Below are 18,643 nucleotides of genomic sequence, written 5' to 3'. Positions count from 1 at the left end.
CAGGTCAAAGTTGAAACACTGTTACTGCACAGTGTACATTTAAACAAACTGTGTGCATATGAAACAAACTGTGTGCATATGAAACAAACTGTGTGCATATGAAACAAACTGTGTGCATATGAAACAAACTGTGTGCATATGAAACAAACTGTGTGTACGTTCTCCCTCGTGAAGCTCAGAAACACACTCTTGCATATTCAGCTCGACGCTGCTCTGTGTGTGTGACAGTGCTGTAAACTGCGCTCCTGCATCAGGGTGCCACAAAAATTCACTGATGACCTTGTCACCTTGCTACACACAAAAACATGTTCTGAGTCATACATTAAACTACACCCACACCTCACAGGAGCTAGACTTCACTCTTGTAGAGCGTTTGGACTCTTTGATTTAACCATTAGAGGTGCAATGTTTTATCGAGCAACTTCCAAAAATCCTCGATACAAATGATTTACTTTTAAAAATGGGCCGTCCCACTTTTTTCACCAAAAAGGGGCGCATCGGTCAGACTCAGTCATATTTATTTCATGGCTTTAGTAACATTATGTTACAGATTTAGATCAATAAATTACATTGTATCAATTAAACTGTATTAATATTTTAAAATATAAAAGCTTTTTCCCCACCGCACAGATCAGTAAAATGTACACGTGCCAGTAAAACTCTGAGCATCTGACAGCTGGACGCTGAATTAGCATTAATTATTAACAATGACACCATCAGAGGATTATTTTCTGCTCAACAAGCATCACTTTAAAGGACAGGACAAACCTCAGTCCTTAAAATGTCGATATGCTTTTTGCATCCCAACTCCGCATGTATGCCATGTGATTTTTTCCTTTATAAAGTGCTTTCCACCAAAGTGTTCTAATATAGCAGCTATGCCATTTTTACAGACGTGTGAATTCCCATTAGACCTTTGGGCACTGCGCTTGGCCTTTTACTTTCAGATTGACTCGTTGGTCAGGTTTATGTAATAAGAATAACTTGGTTAGTGTTAGGAACAGACTGTGGTTTTGGTTCAAATGCCACAGTGTAACAACAGCTGCTCCATTAAGCCCACAGCCAGTCATCTCCAGAGCCTGTAAACAACCAGTTGTTGAGTGAAGTACTCATTTAATTTAAACTAAAGGAAACTAAAACTAAACAAGCATTTATAAGAAAACTGTTTTTAATGATGGTCCTTCTACTCTTACTGGTTTCTTTGGTTTTTCATAACTCACCATCGTGTGTTTCTTGTTCAGGTGCTTCTTCTTTTTCCCTTGCGAGTGAGCCAAGCGGGGGTTGTTCTCCTGGTCTGAGGACTGGTGGTGGAAATTGTTCCTGCAGGGCTCCAGGCTCAGGCCATTGGGAACCCTAGAAGGGGTTTTCTTATGCAGGGATCCTGCCTGGTTGTCTCTGCCTTCCTGAGGCTTTAGCGTCATGTTCTTCTAGGAAGAAAACAGAACAAGACAAAGCTTTTATTAGAGTCAAAACAAGTATTTCATCTTCGTGCAAGCAATGTACTACAGACTGTATCAGCCAGACAACTGGCCTGTAAGAAGCCTGCAGTCACACCAACAATCAGCAGTTAAATGTGTGTTTGACTGAATTTTTATATCTATGAAAAGCTGCTCATTACACACTGCAGAGCTCAAAAACAGCTGAATACCTTTTCACAAAAGCCCATTTTGACAGATAGCAAATCTCCTCTACAATAAGCAGAGAAGATTTGCTCTAAATTGAAGGGCTATCATGCAGAAAGGCTTCGATGTTCCATCACTAAATTTTCTCCAACAAAGAATAAAAGAACAAGGTCACTGACAGTTTTTTTCCTTTTCTCAAAGAACACAGTGGAGGTTCCAGCAAATGCCAGGTGGATTTAAACCATGGATGTGACACTACGTCTCACGCAACGCTACACAACCTTTTGTTTCAGTCACTGTAGCGGCCACAACCACAAAGTCCATGTTGACATATTTTAAATGGATTCATTTTTTAAAATTTATTATATTTTCAGCTCATTCTCTTCGATCCTTTTTCCCTCCCGCCTGTCAGCTCAGACATTACCATGTATGTGCACATGGACTGTAATAACACAAGTCACACGAATGGAAACCAATAAATACACTGAAAAAGAGCCTCTAGTATATTTATAGAGCTCATGTTGGAAAGGAAAGGTGTCTGGAGCAACATCGCATTCAGATCACAGATTACAGAAGACAAGACGAGCTTTTCAAGGGATTTTTAAGTGTTTCTTCCTGTGTAGTCACTGAGTGGACAGACTGTAATTGCTTTGATTAACAGGCTTCTTATCGTGAAGGTGAAAGGTCACGGGAGTGAACCCTCTCTGTGGAACATGACTTGAACAGATATTCATAGCTACTGGATGACCTGCTAATGAAAGGCGACTCATTATTCCTCCGTGAGGCTGATAAATAAATGAAACACATATATTCATGGTCCAAGGATGAACTGCGATGACTTTACCGTTCTTCTTAATTCTCATGTGAAAACCTGATCATCCACTTCAAATTTAGCTAACATGCTCATACAGCAACTGTAAAAACATGACCTCACTATGTTAGCATGCTGACATTAGCATGCACCTACACACTGCGCACTCTCTCTCTCTCACTCATGCATCAGTTGTGTTTGGAGGACTTTGATGTCACAGTGAGGTAAAGTAAGTAGGACTGATTGCAAAATGGTTTTAAATCAAATCTGATGGACAGAAAACAGGAGCGTGTAGCTGAGGGGCACACAGCGGCGCTAACAACAGAAACCCTGAACATTTAAGTCCTTTTTGTCTTCTGTCAACATGAAACTATACAGGAGAACATTTGTCTTCATGGACAAACTGGATACTAAAAACAAAGCAATAAGATGAGTTACACAACTTGCAACTGCAATATGGGAGTTACAGAGTCTGAAAGCGCTCATCAGCACTAATAGACTGCAGCTGAAGGGGCTGTGCAATGTATTACAGCCTCTACTGTAAAAGTTATCGAGCAAATCAGCTTTGTTATCTGAAGTGGTGACCTATTTTACTCTTTTTGTTCGAGCCATTGCTGTTAATAGCCCCAGGGAGACGTTTAAGCAGATGAAGTGGCTATCAGCATGGAAGTGCAAAGCTGCCGCAGCTGCACTGATAACATGTCAATAGTCTACAACACTGAGGCTGGAGAGACCAGCTCTAATGCAGTGTGCATTTGTAGCACCGAGACATGATGCAAGTGTACACGTTATGTTTTGGTTTTTTATGGAATTACAGCAATTTTATATTTACGGGCTTGAAACTACTGGACTGATTAAATGCATCAATATTACAGGCGTGTCTTGTTTTTTCATCATTTATTGAGAAATGGAATTAACTTTTCCGTCTTTAAGTGAAAAGTATTTGGTAACATGAAGACGCCTTGATGAAAGTGAAGGAGGCAGGCAGCTGAAGTGGACGACTGCTGATTAATCAAGAAGAAAGAAAAAAAAACACACTAACCAAGTCAGGAGGTGAATACATCACTGGCAAAGTCTACAGTCAAGAGCTGTTTCACAAACGTTACAACTGAGGGTTTACATCAAGACGCACATCACTTCACCACCGAAGGAGAAGATAAGAAAACATCTGAGAAAAAAGAGACAGCTGAGCTCTGGAACGACTTTCTGGAGATTAAATCAGAATGATTTTGAAGTGCGTGCAGAAGTAACACGCTCACAGTGTTACAGCACTGCTACTGTTTCTATTGATAATACCCTGAGTTCAGGGTTTAGGGAAATTTCTGAAGCTGATGGCGCTACTGTCTGCTCCACGTCAGCCCAATACTGGGACACAGACATGCACGGGAATTTTGTTTTTCAGCTGGATAAACAGCCTGAATTAAATGTCTGAGTCAGTGAGCCGCGTTGCACATAACTATGATGTTCAGCAGGGCTGTCAAGTATTGTAAAGGCCTTTGCACACTGAGCGTGCTCTGATTGGTCGAATCTGGAAAATGGAAAAAAGAAAATAAATATAATTGTTGCAAATTCTGTGTTAACCTAATAATTTTAATCATTCTGTGACATGTAAGCATTTAGATTTTATAAAAGAGTAACTATACAAGTAGTTGTTTTTCCTTCTGCAGCTGATTCAAACCTGTGTGGGTCGTAGTTATTACTGCTGCCCTCTGTCTTTCTAGTTTGAATAAAACCTCTTAATCCATCAACATCTTTTAGGATGAGTTTTATTTGTTCAGCACCGCTCAGTGTAGACTCTCAGTCCAACAAACCCCAACTCGGTCTAGGATTTAACCCACAGCCCACAGAAACCAAAGTGAGCTTCACAGCTGGCGTACAGTGCATATAAGGAATGAAATGGAGGCAGATTTTCCAGCACACACTGGTTAGGGGGGGAAAATCCAGCCCGTCTCAAGCAGCAGCTCTTCAGATGGACCACCTCGAAGCAACCTTAGCGTGCCGGCAGAGAATTACTCCAGCAGTTTCATAGATATCCACTGCTGTCAGAAATGAGCTTGATGGGTGTGCTACTGGCACTGACTCACTAAACCATTTCTAAAGGCCTCACAGAAAAACAAGTGCATGCATCAACTAATCTTGTTTGCCTTTCCCGCCCACACTCATCCAAGGCAAATAATGTAACATGACATGTATTGTCAGCGCACAGAATAAGTGACAAAGTTATGATGAGGCTGAGAGACCTTCCATTGTGCCAGTCTTCTGCGTGCTTCTGAGCATTTAAACCAACTGATTGCCTGGAATAAATTATGCACAATATGTCTTGCCTGCTCACTGAACAATAGCAAGACAAATTCCTTATTTCACTGCCTTACGATGACACTGAAAGCAAAGTAATTGCTCAGCATGGCTCAGTCTGCACTAGCTTTCATTACTACGATTGTCTGTCGGTGTACAAACTAATTACAATGTGGCATTTAGTCACAATGCATTTCTGCAGGTGTCCACGTGAGGGTTTGCGACACGTTAATTCACTTTCAAGCCACATATTTCTGTGTGAATAACATTCAAGGCAAAGTATGTGTTTGTATCTACAACCCAAAACCCAAAGGTAAAAAAGAAAAGTGGTGCAGGGCTCAAGAGGGACACATCTGACACATGTTTGACCCATAATTACCTGGTTCTGCCTCATCCTCACTGGCACCATTTATAGTTACCTTTTTTTATTTGAGGTCATTTGTTTGATGCATATTCTGAAATGTGATGTTTGAGAATAATGTATTTTGTCATCATTTCAGTTTATTTCAAAAAGTCTCAACAGGATCTTCAGCTTTATTGTGAAAGGTTTATTTGGAAAATAAACAAGCGGACGAACACGCTGGGTTTACCGTCGTTGTTGCTAATGACAACGTGTAAAAACAGTCACTTGTCCGTCCGTAGTGTGGTCATAGCCGCTACAGTGACCATCAAAACGATATAAAATATTCCTGTAAAGAGTTCATTTTGCGACACCACAAAACAAAAGACAGCGCGATATGAAACGACAGAAGTTTTCATATCGTCATCAGATATCGTCATATCACACAGGTAGCGTACACACAGCATCAGAACAGAACACTGAACACTACCTAGTCTGACGGTCTCCTTTCTTGGTGTAACATCCGGACGGTTGGTTCAGAACTCGGTATTAACAAGAAAGCAATGATTAAGAAATCAACAGGTATAAAACCATCAAACCTCTGTGCGCTGATGTTAGGGGGGTTTTGTTTTTGACATTTGGATCAAGTCTTTGTCTTTCCATACGAATCCTACAAATCTATATTAAAAATTATAGATGTATATAGATTAGAGTTAAAAAATATAGATTCATAGACAATTTTATCCACAATTTATCCTACATCCACACGTACACGGGTATTTTTGAAAACGAAGATTTTCCGTTTTCGTTTATAAAAAAAATCCCGTCCACACATAAAAGCCAAAAATGAAGGAAAACGCTGCTAGTAACATGCCAAAGCAGCAGGTGGCGCTATATTCCTATCCGTGTAGAAATGTTGGCCAATCAGAAGTCAATAAGCCTGGGTGGGAAAGAGTAAACAAAGATGGGGCATAGAAGCAGAACTGAATCGTATGTGTGGAGGGACAGTAACTGTGTGTATATGTAAGCATTTAAACACTGCAGAGAGTAAAATTAACAGTATTTTGTCAAAGTCCGCCATTGTAGAAATTCATTTCACCGAAACAATAACGTGGCGCACAGTGTGACGTCAAAAAATGCGCACACCTTTGACGCTGCGTTTACTCCGTTTACCTCGTCCACACGTGAACGCAAAAACGGAGTTTTTGAAAATATCCACCCTGGCAGGAGTTTTTAAAAATCTCTGTTTTCAGTGACCAAAAACGCCGTTTACGTGTGGACAAAAGGCGCAAACGCATAGAAAAATCTGCGTTTTCAAAAATACCCGGGTACGTGTGGACGTAGCCTTAAATTTGATTGTTATATGTGCCTAAATATACGACGCTAAACTGGGCACCTCTCTCATTAAACATCACGCAGGCTGCAACAGAAAGAATAAAAATCTAAATGTTCTGTTGCTCTGAGTCTTAATGATCGCGCATTGGTACCTTCGACGTACACGATCAACGTTTCCTTCTCCTTCCTGGTATCAAAGATTTTAGGCTTAATATAAACGGTGGACAGAGATCACTGGTGGAAAAGCAGTGCTTGAAGCAACTGGTTAAAAAGCTCGACCCAACATACAACATTATGTTTTATTATGCGCAGCTCCTGCAGAGTTTCATGGTTCAGTTACTTCAGTTATTGTGAAATGAATTTCCAGGGAAAACATTGCCCGTGCTTTGTTCTTACCTCTGACATGTGTCACCGCTGTTGCACTACAATGCTGCTGCTGACACCTTGTTTCAATAGATTCACACTTTAAATTAGGAAGTGTGTCATCAGCGGTGGTAGCTCAGTGGAAAAGAAAGACGGCGCCTCATTTACTTACATTCAGAATTGCTGCTGTCTGCAGGCTGTATACATCATATAGTTTTAAAAATATATATACTGTCAGAAATATTATCACAGATTTAGCCCATCTCTAACAGCTGGAGGTTTGTTTTAATAACTACCTCAGCCTGATTACAAATGCTGGGTTAAGTGAAACCAGATAACTGACAACTGGCTCAGATATCAATCCTTGCATCATGAATGTGGAGATGCTCTCACATCAGTATGAACTGAAGCTCTGACAGAAGAATGTGTCCAGTACCTCAGTACTAGCAATGTGTACATAATAAGGTGGCCAGTGAGTAGTTGAATACAGTGCATTACATAACATTTCCTGAATATTCCTCTGGGCCTTACACAGTAGAAGTGTCACAGAATAAATGAGGTTTTATTTAAAAATAGAAATTACAGAGCTCCTCCTTTCTTTTCATCCTCGTTTGTCTTGCATTTTAAAGCCACCTTTGAGAAACCTTCATGCTTACAGTGACCCTAATGTCCAACAACCTTTGATTAACCTCCTGAGAACCAAGGAAAAATGAACCTTCCCAGTTTACTTTGTGATTTCCTTCCTCTTTGGAGCTAAAAGCCTAAACACACGAGAAACCAATGGAAAGCGCAGGATGTCCATCAGGACTTAGTAGGGTAGCTTGAATAAGTCAAAAGATGCAGACCCAAAACAAATGACCATTACAGAGGACATAAATGAACAGGCTGGTTCTCAGGTTCAATGAAGTGAACCCAACAAAATCAACCCGTCCATATTTGTCTTATGGACAAAAGTTAGTTTAGAAAAAACAGATTCAAGAAATTATAAAAGAGAAGAAAGATGTCAGGAAATAACAACAAGTATAAATAGACCGACTTCATGACTGATGACACCGCTGCATTCAACACCAAGCTCTGCAAACACACAAACACATACCTTTGGCCTCTACACGACAACAGAGTAAAGAATAATTGGAGATCTAATGGATGCTAATAAAGCCTGATCAGTACAATCACTCCTTGCTGTACTCTAGGACTGAAGTGCAGATTAACTTCAGGTAGCTGCTTAGACTGAGAAGTCTGTCCTTGACCTGATTATCACACGTTCAGCATTAAGACGAGCTGAGAAGTGTTGGCTGTAACTAATTGCTGCATAATTCATTGCTGCTGTTTGCAGTCATGTAACCAATTATAAGTGTGAATAGACTCTTTGATCCTCTAACCGAAAATGTTCAAACTCCGGTACAGGTGCATGAAGTAGTCACTGGTTGAGAGTTGACACGGGAAACCTTGGTTCTAACGGTGAGCTAAACATCAGCTGCTCGAGTTGGTGTAAAAATGTCTTTCATGCCTCACGGAGATCAAAAAGAATCTTTAGCTACTTCTAATCACCAAGAATGAAATACGTTTCACAGAAATCGCTCAGAATTTGGAAAACAAACTGAAAAAATGAGAAGCACAATGTTTCCACCACAAACGTTGTTAAGCCTCGCAGCTTAAACTGACACAGGCAGACTTACTATTGCACTCAACAATTAATGTACAGTTGTCAGTTTGCTTTATGTGAAGATGGAACAGCAGAGCGGAGTTTGCCAAGTACATCTCTGTACACACAGTAGGTGACGAGAGTGAGACACCAGGGAGTTTATTTCCCACTTAACAGCCTATACCACCAAGGAAACAGTGATTCATGGTTTATGTAGTTCACACACACAGAACGATTGGTCTACATTAATCTTTAAAGCACAACTGGATGGATGGATACTCACTGAGACAGCTGATAGGAGGTTAAATAAGATATATCAGCTACAGTGTAGTTGTGTAGAACACCTTTGGTTGATGAGTCAAAATGTTAGACTGTTTAATACAAAATCATTTCAAGTAACTTCTAGATTTTCTCCTGATCTTGACGCTGAAACCTTGAGCTCCTATTTGACTGAGAAACTGGGCAGGCCGGTGCAAATGTAGTGTTTATAAGACTGGGGAAACCTGCAGTGAGCTGAGACTGAAGAAGTCGCCTGGATGATGACGAAACGTTTCTCCCCCTGAAAACATCCAGATGAACAGAATCAACCTTTGTGCCAGTGACATGTCGCAAAATCGACTCCCTCCGTCAAAGACTTGGATCACTTCACGTTACTGCTGAATGCGATGAATTAAACATTTTTTACTTTTAGAAGTAACATCAGTTAGAAAAACAGAGAGCTGAGGTCAGACACAGGAAAAACTCTTTGAAGAGGTTTTAAGTCGTTTTGTGAAATGATTCGTTTGAAGGCGGATCCCTCTGACATTTTCAGTTTGCTAAATCCCAAATTTAATCTCCAAATGTTCCTGTAGCAGCACAAAGTCACACTGGCCAGAACACAGAAATATTTCACATGGTGTTCTGCTACATGCCCTTATAAACTGCTGTGCTACAGTTCTGTTTATGGGCCTTTATAAGCTTTAGAATATGAAGAAAAAACATTTTTGCTGTATTCTACAGCAACAGTAACCATTACCTGCCCACAAGGTGCCGAGTGCTACTGGACAAACACAAGTGCACATCATCTTTGAAATGCAGGAACCACTCAGACTATCCCTGAGTGCTCATCTTGTCACTGAGCATTCAGGTCGTGCACCGTGGATGACCGTTTCTTCTGAAAGCAAAGAAACACGGCGCAGCTCGAGAGGCACAAGACAGGAAACGTGGAAGAGAAGGGCTCGAGTACAAGAGGAGCAAAACTACTGGATACAAGTGCAAATCCATGTGGGCATAAAATGAAGAAAAAATACATTTGATCCAAAGAAGTAATATTTTTTAAAAATTATGAATCAGTGTTGATTCATGTGGTGTTGAATGACAACAATACACTTTATGAATAAAAGTGTAAACACACTAAATTAAGCCCTTAAGTGCAGACTGTGATGTAGCTGAAATAAATACAGTTATATTGCAGAACGCATGAGAGCAGGCAGGTCCAAAGCATTTGTTCCACGTGCCTCAGCTGCTGCTGTCTGAGCATGCTCAAACAATTATCTCAACACAGTGGCTCGTTTCACCCGTTATAATTTGTATTTTATAAGCAAAAATAAAAAATATTTTGATGTACAAATATAATTTTTCCCTTCTGAAAACCATCTTTGGTGTCTCAGAGTAGATCCAGCTGCTAACAACCCGAGTGTTTCCAGAGCCGGAGGGGATGAGCTCGTCTAAGCCAGACAGCTTTCAGTAAACGATTTCCCTGAAAGACAGAAGCATCTGCAGGATGTTTACTCCTGCTTGTGTCGTCGCCTCGTTTCTCATAATGCCACAACAGCGAGACCTGACACAACAGCGTCCGCTTTAAAAATGCACACAGCTCACATTTACAAAGACACCTAGACTGGCACTCGTCTAATCACAGACACTTTCCCCCCATCAGAGAGATGGGTGTGTGGGGAAAAACCAAAAAGGGGATATCCTGTGGGTGACTGTATGATGAGCCAAAACCAGGTCTGAGCTCCTGTCGTTAAACAAAAACTGATTCTTTTTCTCTCAAAGCTCAGAGAGCACCAAGAAGAACTGGAGTTACGGGAAACCAGTTTCCATCTCTATCATTTCATCTCATCTGTTTGGGAATCAGAAGAACAACTGATTCCCAAACAAAAAGAAAGCAGCATATAAATCCTTAAAAACCTGCTCTGTCAGTTTTTAATTACAAAGTATGGTATAACACGTGTATCAGCAAAAGGAGATTTGTACTCGAGCCAAAGTCAGCAGATCTGTTTGTATTTATGACGCAGCACATGTCAGAGTGCACGCGTTTCCAGTTCCCAGTGATTCCACTCTAACAGTGCCAGTACAGCTCTTATATAACTGATATAAACATATTGAGCTTGAGCCATAAGAGCCCACAACATTTACCCTTATTAATAAACATGAGGAGGAGATGGAGCCTGTCAGACGGCTTCTTTTATGGTAATCACTAAATAAACAAAGTGTTGCCCTTTTCATATGTAAGGAATGCAGCAGGCCTTTTATTCATACGTACATGTAAAAACATACACACACACACACACACACACACCTTTTCTGTGATATCCTAGAGAGGAACATTTACTAAAAGTAGCAGGTCATCGATTCTGTTTACACGAATGCGCATGACATGCGGTGACGACCTGAATAAGCAAAGCATATTGCGAAAACAAGACTAAGCGCAGGCTGCACAGATCAAATGAGAACAAACAGCAAGGTAGAAAACAATGTGCTGCAACAATCCCAGGCTGATCGGCACGGCAGGATGATCTCAGCCTTTGAAGCTGCCCTTGTTGGCTTAAATAATTACAGCTAATTGCTGACAGATGTAAAAGCAAATGAAGCATTTCCTTACACGGGAGAGGGAGTGCTGACGATGACCGCATGTGGTCAAAGCTTCAATCCGATTCTCCCATTTGATGTTGCTAAAGAGGATTCCCTCTCAGCAAATCAGGCCTGTTTGTTAAGCTGTCTGCCACGTACACATAGGAAAAACACAAACAGGCAAGAAAACATGAAATGTAGCAAATATAATTGTAATCATGTGACCACTGAAGGTGTTTTAACTGCTCAATATTACGGTCCACATGTTTGTTCAGTAACAGTATCAACTTTTACTTCATGGTGGTACGTGTAGCTAAAGTAAGCAGCGTTGGTACAGAAGTGTCTTTGTGTAACCTGATGGCACGATGACAATATGCTCTCAAAATATAACTAACCAACCAACTAATAGCTCGAGAAGTCACAAACCCTTACCAACAACAACAACAACAACAACAACAGCAGCAGCAGCAGCAGCAGCAGCGTAGCTGAGCGAATGATGTTTGGTTATAAAACCCTGGATAAAAGTCCAGAGTGACTAATTATAAATGAATGAAAACATAAAATACAAGCATGTCACATTTACTGTCATTCCACTGTCAAAGCAATTAATGAAAGGCATTAACAAATGAACAAGTACCGTTTTCCGTTAACTGCACGGTGGTTAGCACTGCTGGCGCACAGCAAGAAGGTCCTGAGTTCAATTCCACCATCAGGCCGTTTGCATGTTCTCCCCGTGTTTGCGTGGGTTCTCCCCGGGTACTCCGGCTTCCTCCCACCGCCCAAAGACATGCAGCTTGTGGGGATAGGTTAATTGGATAATCCAAATAGGCACTAGGTGTGAATGTGCGAGTGAATGTGAGTGCGAATGGTTGTCTGTCCCTGTGTGTTGGCCCTGCAACAGACTGGCGACCTGTCCAGGGTGCACCCCGCCTCTCGCCCTGTGACAGCTGGGATAGGCTCCAGCACCGCGACCCTGAAAAGGAGAAGCGAATGGATGGTTGGATGGATGTAATAATTAATTTTTTGCTCAGATCTCCTCTAAGCCTCGGCTGAGAATTCATGCGGTCGTGTAAACAATGACCACGAACAAGAAGAGAAACAAGCAGCATTTTGCTAACAAGCACGGTTTCATTCTTCTTGATGTGCAAATGAACCTGTGAGAAAACACAAGAAACGTGAAACTTCTGGATCCTCTTCTCACAGTTAAACATGAGACATCGTCTCCGAGTTGATCAAACTCTAATTCTAAGCTCTACTAATGAGCTTTTATGTTCAAACAATACATTTAATGGAGGGAAAGAGCTGGGGGGTGGAGGGGTGGGCACCACCAAACATCTACAGCGATTCCTCTTTTTTGTGCATTTTTTAACTGCTAACGCACAGATCAGCTGGCAACATTACAAAAGCATGTCTGTGGGCAGCAGAGCACCACGTCTGACGCGTAACCAACACAAACATATGTAAGCGCATTAAAAAAATCCCCACATGGCAAATCAGAGCTAGAAGGCAAACAAAAACATATGGTGCCAAGTGTGGAAGCAGACACAGCAGACAATTACAACACAACTCTGCCAGCGACTGAAAATCAGGTTGAACCCGGGAAAAGTGAAGCCGTGGAATCACTTTCAAGCTTTTAAAAGACAAACCAGGGTTTCAGGAGAGCTGAGGAGAAGATGATGATGATGAAGAGGTACTAGAAGCAAAGAAGTGGCATTCACGACCAAGAGAGGGCATCATACAGTATCAGAACACCGGTTGTGGTGTAGTCTGTGGTAGGACTAAGACTTTATCATTGCCAGGACTGAATAAAGATCCAAAGAGTCAAACTGCATTCAGGTTCCTGCCAGTAAGTTACAAGTAAATGTGGAATGACAGATATTTTGATGAATCAGTGGAAAAAGACAGATCCCCACCAGCACCACCTCCTGAACTCAGGATGTGTGTTTCCTGAAAGTGTCTAACGTTACTGCGAGTCCAACGTTTTCTCCCAGATGCATCATTAAACCCGTCGCTGTGGCAAAGAGGCGGGGGGACAGTGTTACAATCACACAGCACCAACCACTCGTTATGATGCAGCAGGAGGAGAAGAGCCAGAGAGGATGAGTCACAGCTGGGTGTGCTCACCTGGATGTGGAGGATTAACTCTACTGTAATTAGTAATTATTACCCAGGGAAAAACAGGTGAAGAGGCTTTTCACTGCCATTATGGTTGTTATTGTTTTAGACTCATTATGTGTACATGTTGCCGCAAATGTTAGTGACCTTATGTTTGCTCACGAGCAGCTTGATGTTAAGCATTATTATCATGTTGTGCCTGTTTAATAAACACTCTCTCGGTAGGCTCAGACTGAGTCGGCTTCAAATTAAAATCTAAAAGCTGATCAGTTTGTTATTTTCAGCTGGTACCTAGAAGTTCTCAGATCTACAAAATCGAATTTCTTGACCCAGAGAGCCCAAAGAAAATGTTTTCACTGTCACGTTCATACACATGACCAATTTAGAAACACCAGTAAACGTAACGAACTTATCTGTGGAAGGAAATCACACGAAAACAACCCCGGACCTTCTTGCACCAAGACATCACTGCTACCATAGGGCGAGAGGCAGGGTACACCCAGGTCGCCAGAGACACACAACCACCCACACCCACACCTAACCCCCACTAACTGCATGTCTTTGGACTGTGGGAGGAAGCCGGAGCTGCCGTTGCCATGTTTGAATCGAATGTTTCAAAAACTAACCCCAAATAATCACATTTGAAACATGCAAAATGTGACATTTTTAGCTAATACTAAGGTTTAAAAGTAGGCCTACATCTGCTACTCGTGCTTTGTTTTGCTGTAATTTGTCGCCCTCCTTTATGCTGGTGAAACACAGAAATATTCATTAAGATGTTTAGCTTTTCAGCCATGCATCAAATTCCTGGATGCAGTGCCACAAAAATGACGGAGCGTAACAAATTTTTCTCATTTGCCGTCACTGGCAGCAAACAAGGCAAATATTGGGCAATAAATAAACGCATCCATCGCTCGTATGAATATTTAATAGAAGGCAAGGACTGACTTTCCAGTGGGGCTAAAAGGGGCAAGTGTTACCTCCCTTTTTAAAATGTAAATATGAGTCCATGTTTGCAGCATTAAAAGGAAAAACCTTCTTGGCTTTGTTCTCGCCTACAGACAGACTGCACTTTCTGCCTCCTGGATCTTCCCTGAGAGAAACTCCACTCAGGGCCAAGAAGAAGCGTCTCCATCAATGCTGCAGAACAACACACACATTTTCTTCACAGCATTTCTAACTGTGTTTACCTGTTCCCACAGCTTAACTACGGTGAACGTTTACTGTGAAGGTGAAGGATTGAGAAACACAATGATATCACATGAATGAAACCACAACGAATTAAGACAGAAGTCTCAGATCTTTACTCAGACTGAGCGACAAAGTTCTTGCAGTGCTTCTGTCCTCTCAGACCTTTTCAGCCCATTTGTTGTCTGTTGTTTTAAAAAGAAAGTTTTCTGTGCACACCGGAGCCAGAGCAAGCACCACTGAAGGAAAAACAACCTCTCCTGGGATTTGGAGAGAAGGGAAACCGAAACGCTTGATTTCACTCAAGCTGCGTCTTTGCAGCAGCATCTCCCTCTTATTTCTTTTCTCCTCCACCTCCACGATTCACAGCAGGAAATCGTCTCAGGCAGGGAGCGTAGAGCCGGTGACGCTGAAGCCTTCCTGTCCTTCTCCCCCGCCCACAGCCAACAACAGACTGCCGTCAGGCGCTGAGGATCGAGTTTTAGGAAACTTATCAGCTTAATTGGGATCTCTTTGTAAAGAGGCTGGGGAGCCCCAGAGGGGAAACACATTTGTCCAGCATGAGGCTTCACGCTTGTCCGGTGTAACAGGACGTGATTAATTCTGTTAATGTTATCACACCTTTGGTTACAGTAAAGCGTTGGAGGTAATATCAAAAACATGTGGGACCATTTAGACGAGAAAATCATCAGGAAGCGGGTTAACGGCCGGACTCTTTGGGTTAACCTCTCTGCGTTCCCCGTCTCATTCCTCAGCTCTCCAGACCAATGATGTGATGTTTCTTTTGGGACGCCGCGGCTTCAGGCAGAATAGTGCAGGTTGCTTAGCAACTGGGTACAGAAAGAAGATCATTAAATTGCACTGATGCTCACTCAGTTTTTGTGTCATGAAAACCTGTTGCCCCGACCCACAGTGAACAGGAATCTGTCCTCACATGAACTCTGATGGATGTGCTGTGCAGCCTCAACGTGATGATGGCGTAAGAAAGATTCATAACAAGGAAGCAAAAACAATTAAATATAAATAATTCACCAAATATTGCATGAGCGTGTGAACCATTAAAAAAGTACATAAATTTTCAATAATTAAAGCAATCAACTTGATATTTAGGAAAAAAGACCAAACGTGTTCATCGTTTAGTCTCTCAAGGTGGAAATCGTGTCATATTAACACAGCTTACCTCATCTCAGTGAATATTAAGTTAAATCAATGCAGCGCACTGAGCAGAGTCTATTTCCTGTCTGTATGAAGACCAAGCACCAGAGAGCCGACACCTGCACTATTTATAGCCCGCGGACATTAAAGCTAACGGTGTAATACGAGGCCGCGCACTCGGCCCTGCACCGGTAATTAGAAACCCAGTGAAAGCTCATGATGTCCACAATAGATGAGAAGACGGCGCCAGAAGAGACAAAACACATTTCCAGGTTCCTCAACTAGTTTTAGTTTTACTGTAACAGGATTTTGGGCTCAGAGCTTTCCCAACGCTCTGCTGCTCCTATAACGATTTCTACGCCACAGCTACTCAACTACACAACTGTTCACTCAGTCCAAGCCTCATGTGAAGAACCCCCGCCATGCTTTTACAACAATAAGCCTTACAGCTTCAAATGCAGCAAAAACACAGATTATTGCAGTGAAAATTAAGACATTTTACTATGGTGGCTCTGAGAGGTCAAACACACTGAAACTTGTAAGAGCACACAAAAAACACGATGAAGTAAAAAACATAAATCTCCCAAACACAACAAGTGTTTTTGGGGACGGACCAGCTGCAAGTGACAGAAAGCAAACAGAAGACTGAGACGTGCTTAAAATGAGCTGAGGATTAGGTAACGTGTGTTTTAATGGCATGATGGACAGCTGTTCATGTCAGCGTCTAGCCCGTTGTGTTTTATTTATTTTCTGTGCTTTTTCAGCCTGATGGTATTTCATTAAGCTTCAGTGTGTTTGACCTCTCAAAGCCACCGTACATTTAGACCAGGGGTCCCCAATCCCAGTCCACGAGGGCCGGTTTTAGACGTGTCCTTGATCCAACACAGCTGATTTAAATAGATAAATGACCTCAACATGTCTTGAAGTTCTCCAGAGGCCTGGTAATGAACTAATCATGTGATTCAGGTGTGTTGACCCAGGGTGAGATCTAAAACCTGCAGGACCCCTGATTTAGACAATTACTTTAACGTCTGCGCCGAATTAACTCTGGCCTACAGGATCGTGAGCTTCCTGTACTGAATGAGGGAAATGCAACAGGCGAGAATCAAACGTGTCTTCTTTGGCTGCTGCGAGCGCACATTCAGCTTGGAGAGCTCAGGACAGAGCTGCAAATAAATCAGCTCGTTTAAACACAGCCCATCACGTGTACTCGAGTCTCACGCAGAGCATCCGTTTGATTTGATTCAACAAACAAACCTGCTGCATTTTGACCCTGCGAAACCTTTCATGTCTCATCTTCACTAAAACAATTGCATTAAATGTAGAGAACATATGGAAACATCCATTACACAGTGAAGAATCAGACTTCCAACATTCCAACTAATTATACTGAAATCTATCAAACTTTGATAATAAACTGACACTGTGACAAAGATCTAATGAAAATATTTATTGCAGCACCTGCCTGAGCAGGAGCCAGATGTAGCAGTTTAAAGCTGTGAAGACGCAGAGGGATTAACGAACAAGCAATTAAAACATTTATTGCCAACATCTGGTGATCCAAGACTGATAATTCGTGCTGAGGCTGCACTGAAGTCATTAAGAGTGCGCACGAGTATATGTGCAGCTCAACTACAACGACTTTCCACTTTAACTGAGGAGTCCCTAAACCTACGAACTTCAGTGTTGAAAGAGCCACCGACGGTATTCCCTACACGTCACCCAGCGACACAGGGAACTGAAGGAAAAGCCAGCACGGAAAATATGCAAGCAAGGATTACGAGCTCTTTCCTTGCACTTAACGTTAGAAGCAGGATGTTACGCTGTTGATTCACATCATCAGCCATCAGTCTGACCGACTGAGCTCCTTTTATTAGCAAATGCTCTGAGCTGCATTCCAGCCTCACAGAAACAAAGAGCTTAGTATCCTCATGGGAACGACATTATTTTAAGACCCCTCCGAGCTCTTGATGGAATTTTTATCAGTATTCCCATATACATGTTATATGAAGACGATTTCGGCTACTCCACTTTGTTACATTACACACTTAACACTACTGGATACGACACCAGGACACCAGCGTCTCAGACCTGCACTAAGGGCCATTCGTCCTCTTTTTGTTTCATTTACAACTTTAGTCTGTTTTATTTCAGTCGGTCTAAACGTCTGTGACGTGATACGGTGCCCTCCTTATCAGCTTTCATTTTGTGTTCATCGTTCATGTTAGTACATGTACTGTGTGAGGTGATATATTAAACACCTCATACAGTACATTTGCAGAACATAACTGACTTGATACATGTTAGGACAAATCTGTAATTTGTGCTGTAGAATCGAAACGTTCAGAATTCATTATATTTTTCCCCTTTTTCCATAATTATACTGTGTATTTTATGAATGTTAAATACAGCAGAAACAAGCAATCTCAACACTTATGTATGTTGTGCACGATGTCTTAGAAAGCGGAGCTCAAAGGGTCCTTACATCTATTACAGAACGCAGATTAAACCACGTGTGGAATATCGTACAAACACAGCCGCTCTGATCTTGTGTTTGGGGTCGAGGACAGTTCAGCCCTGCTTTAAAGAAAAGACAAACTCTAGGCTTGTATGTGATCAGCAAGTTGTTTTAAAAAGGGGCAACGCTTTCATCAGTTTACTGCACAGTTTGTATTGTACAAACTTTTTCAACCTGCAACAGTCTCCATGTTTATATGATCTGTCTGACTTCACACCTTTATTATGAAGCAAACTGACAGAGTCTGTCTTGCTTGTGTGTTTTCATCGTGGTATCAATTGGTTCAGTAGCCAAAGCTCCGCGACAGCAACGCTAGAAATTCCATTAGTTTTCCTGACTCACAGAAATGAGTTCACTTGAATTAGAAATCAAAAATATATGTTTTGTACGGGTCCATCGTGGCGACGAGAGAGCTGAGTGT

The 18,643-nt window shown here is 41.7% G+C and overlaps 2 protein-coding genes across 10 annotated transcripts in view; one reads left to right on the top strand and one right to left on the bottom strand.

Annotated features, from left to right (window-relative positions):
• The window catches only part of LOC120720571, a 914,567-nt gene that overhangs the window by 365,077 nt on the left and 530,847 nt on the right, over window positions 1–18,643 (top strand). The window lies entirely within an intron of this gene.
• The window catches only part of auts2a (activator of transcription and developmental regulator AUTS2 a), a 327,329-nt gene that overhangs the window by 248,152 nt on the left and 60,534 nt on the right, over window positions 1–18,643 (bottom strand). For 7 of the 9 annotated variants that reach the window (XM_040013079.1, XM_040013063.1, XM_040013019.1 and 4 more), the window contains one exon: window positions 1,221–1,427. In XM_040013079.1, coding sequence (XP_039869013.1) covers window positions 1,221–1,427 — 207 coding nt within the window. The remainder of the gene's footprint in view (window positions 1–1,220; window positions 1,428–18,643) is intronic. The other 2 variants (XM_040013088.1, XM_040013071.1) reach the window with 1 other exon arrangement.

The sequence above is a fragment of the Simochromis diagramma genome, unplaced genomic scaffold (assembly GCF_900408965.1).
Source record: "Simochromis diagramma unplaced genomic scaffold, fSimDia1.1 OVJJ01000123.1, whole genome shotgun sequence".
In the NCBI taxonomy this organism is placed as follows: domain Eukaryota; kingdom Metazoa; phylum Chordata; class Actinopteri; order Cichliformes; family Cichlidae; genus Simochromis; species Simochromis diagramma.
Note: the sequence above shows the minus strand (reverse complement) of the source record. Positions and strands in the feature narration are given on the sequence as shown.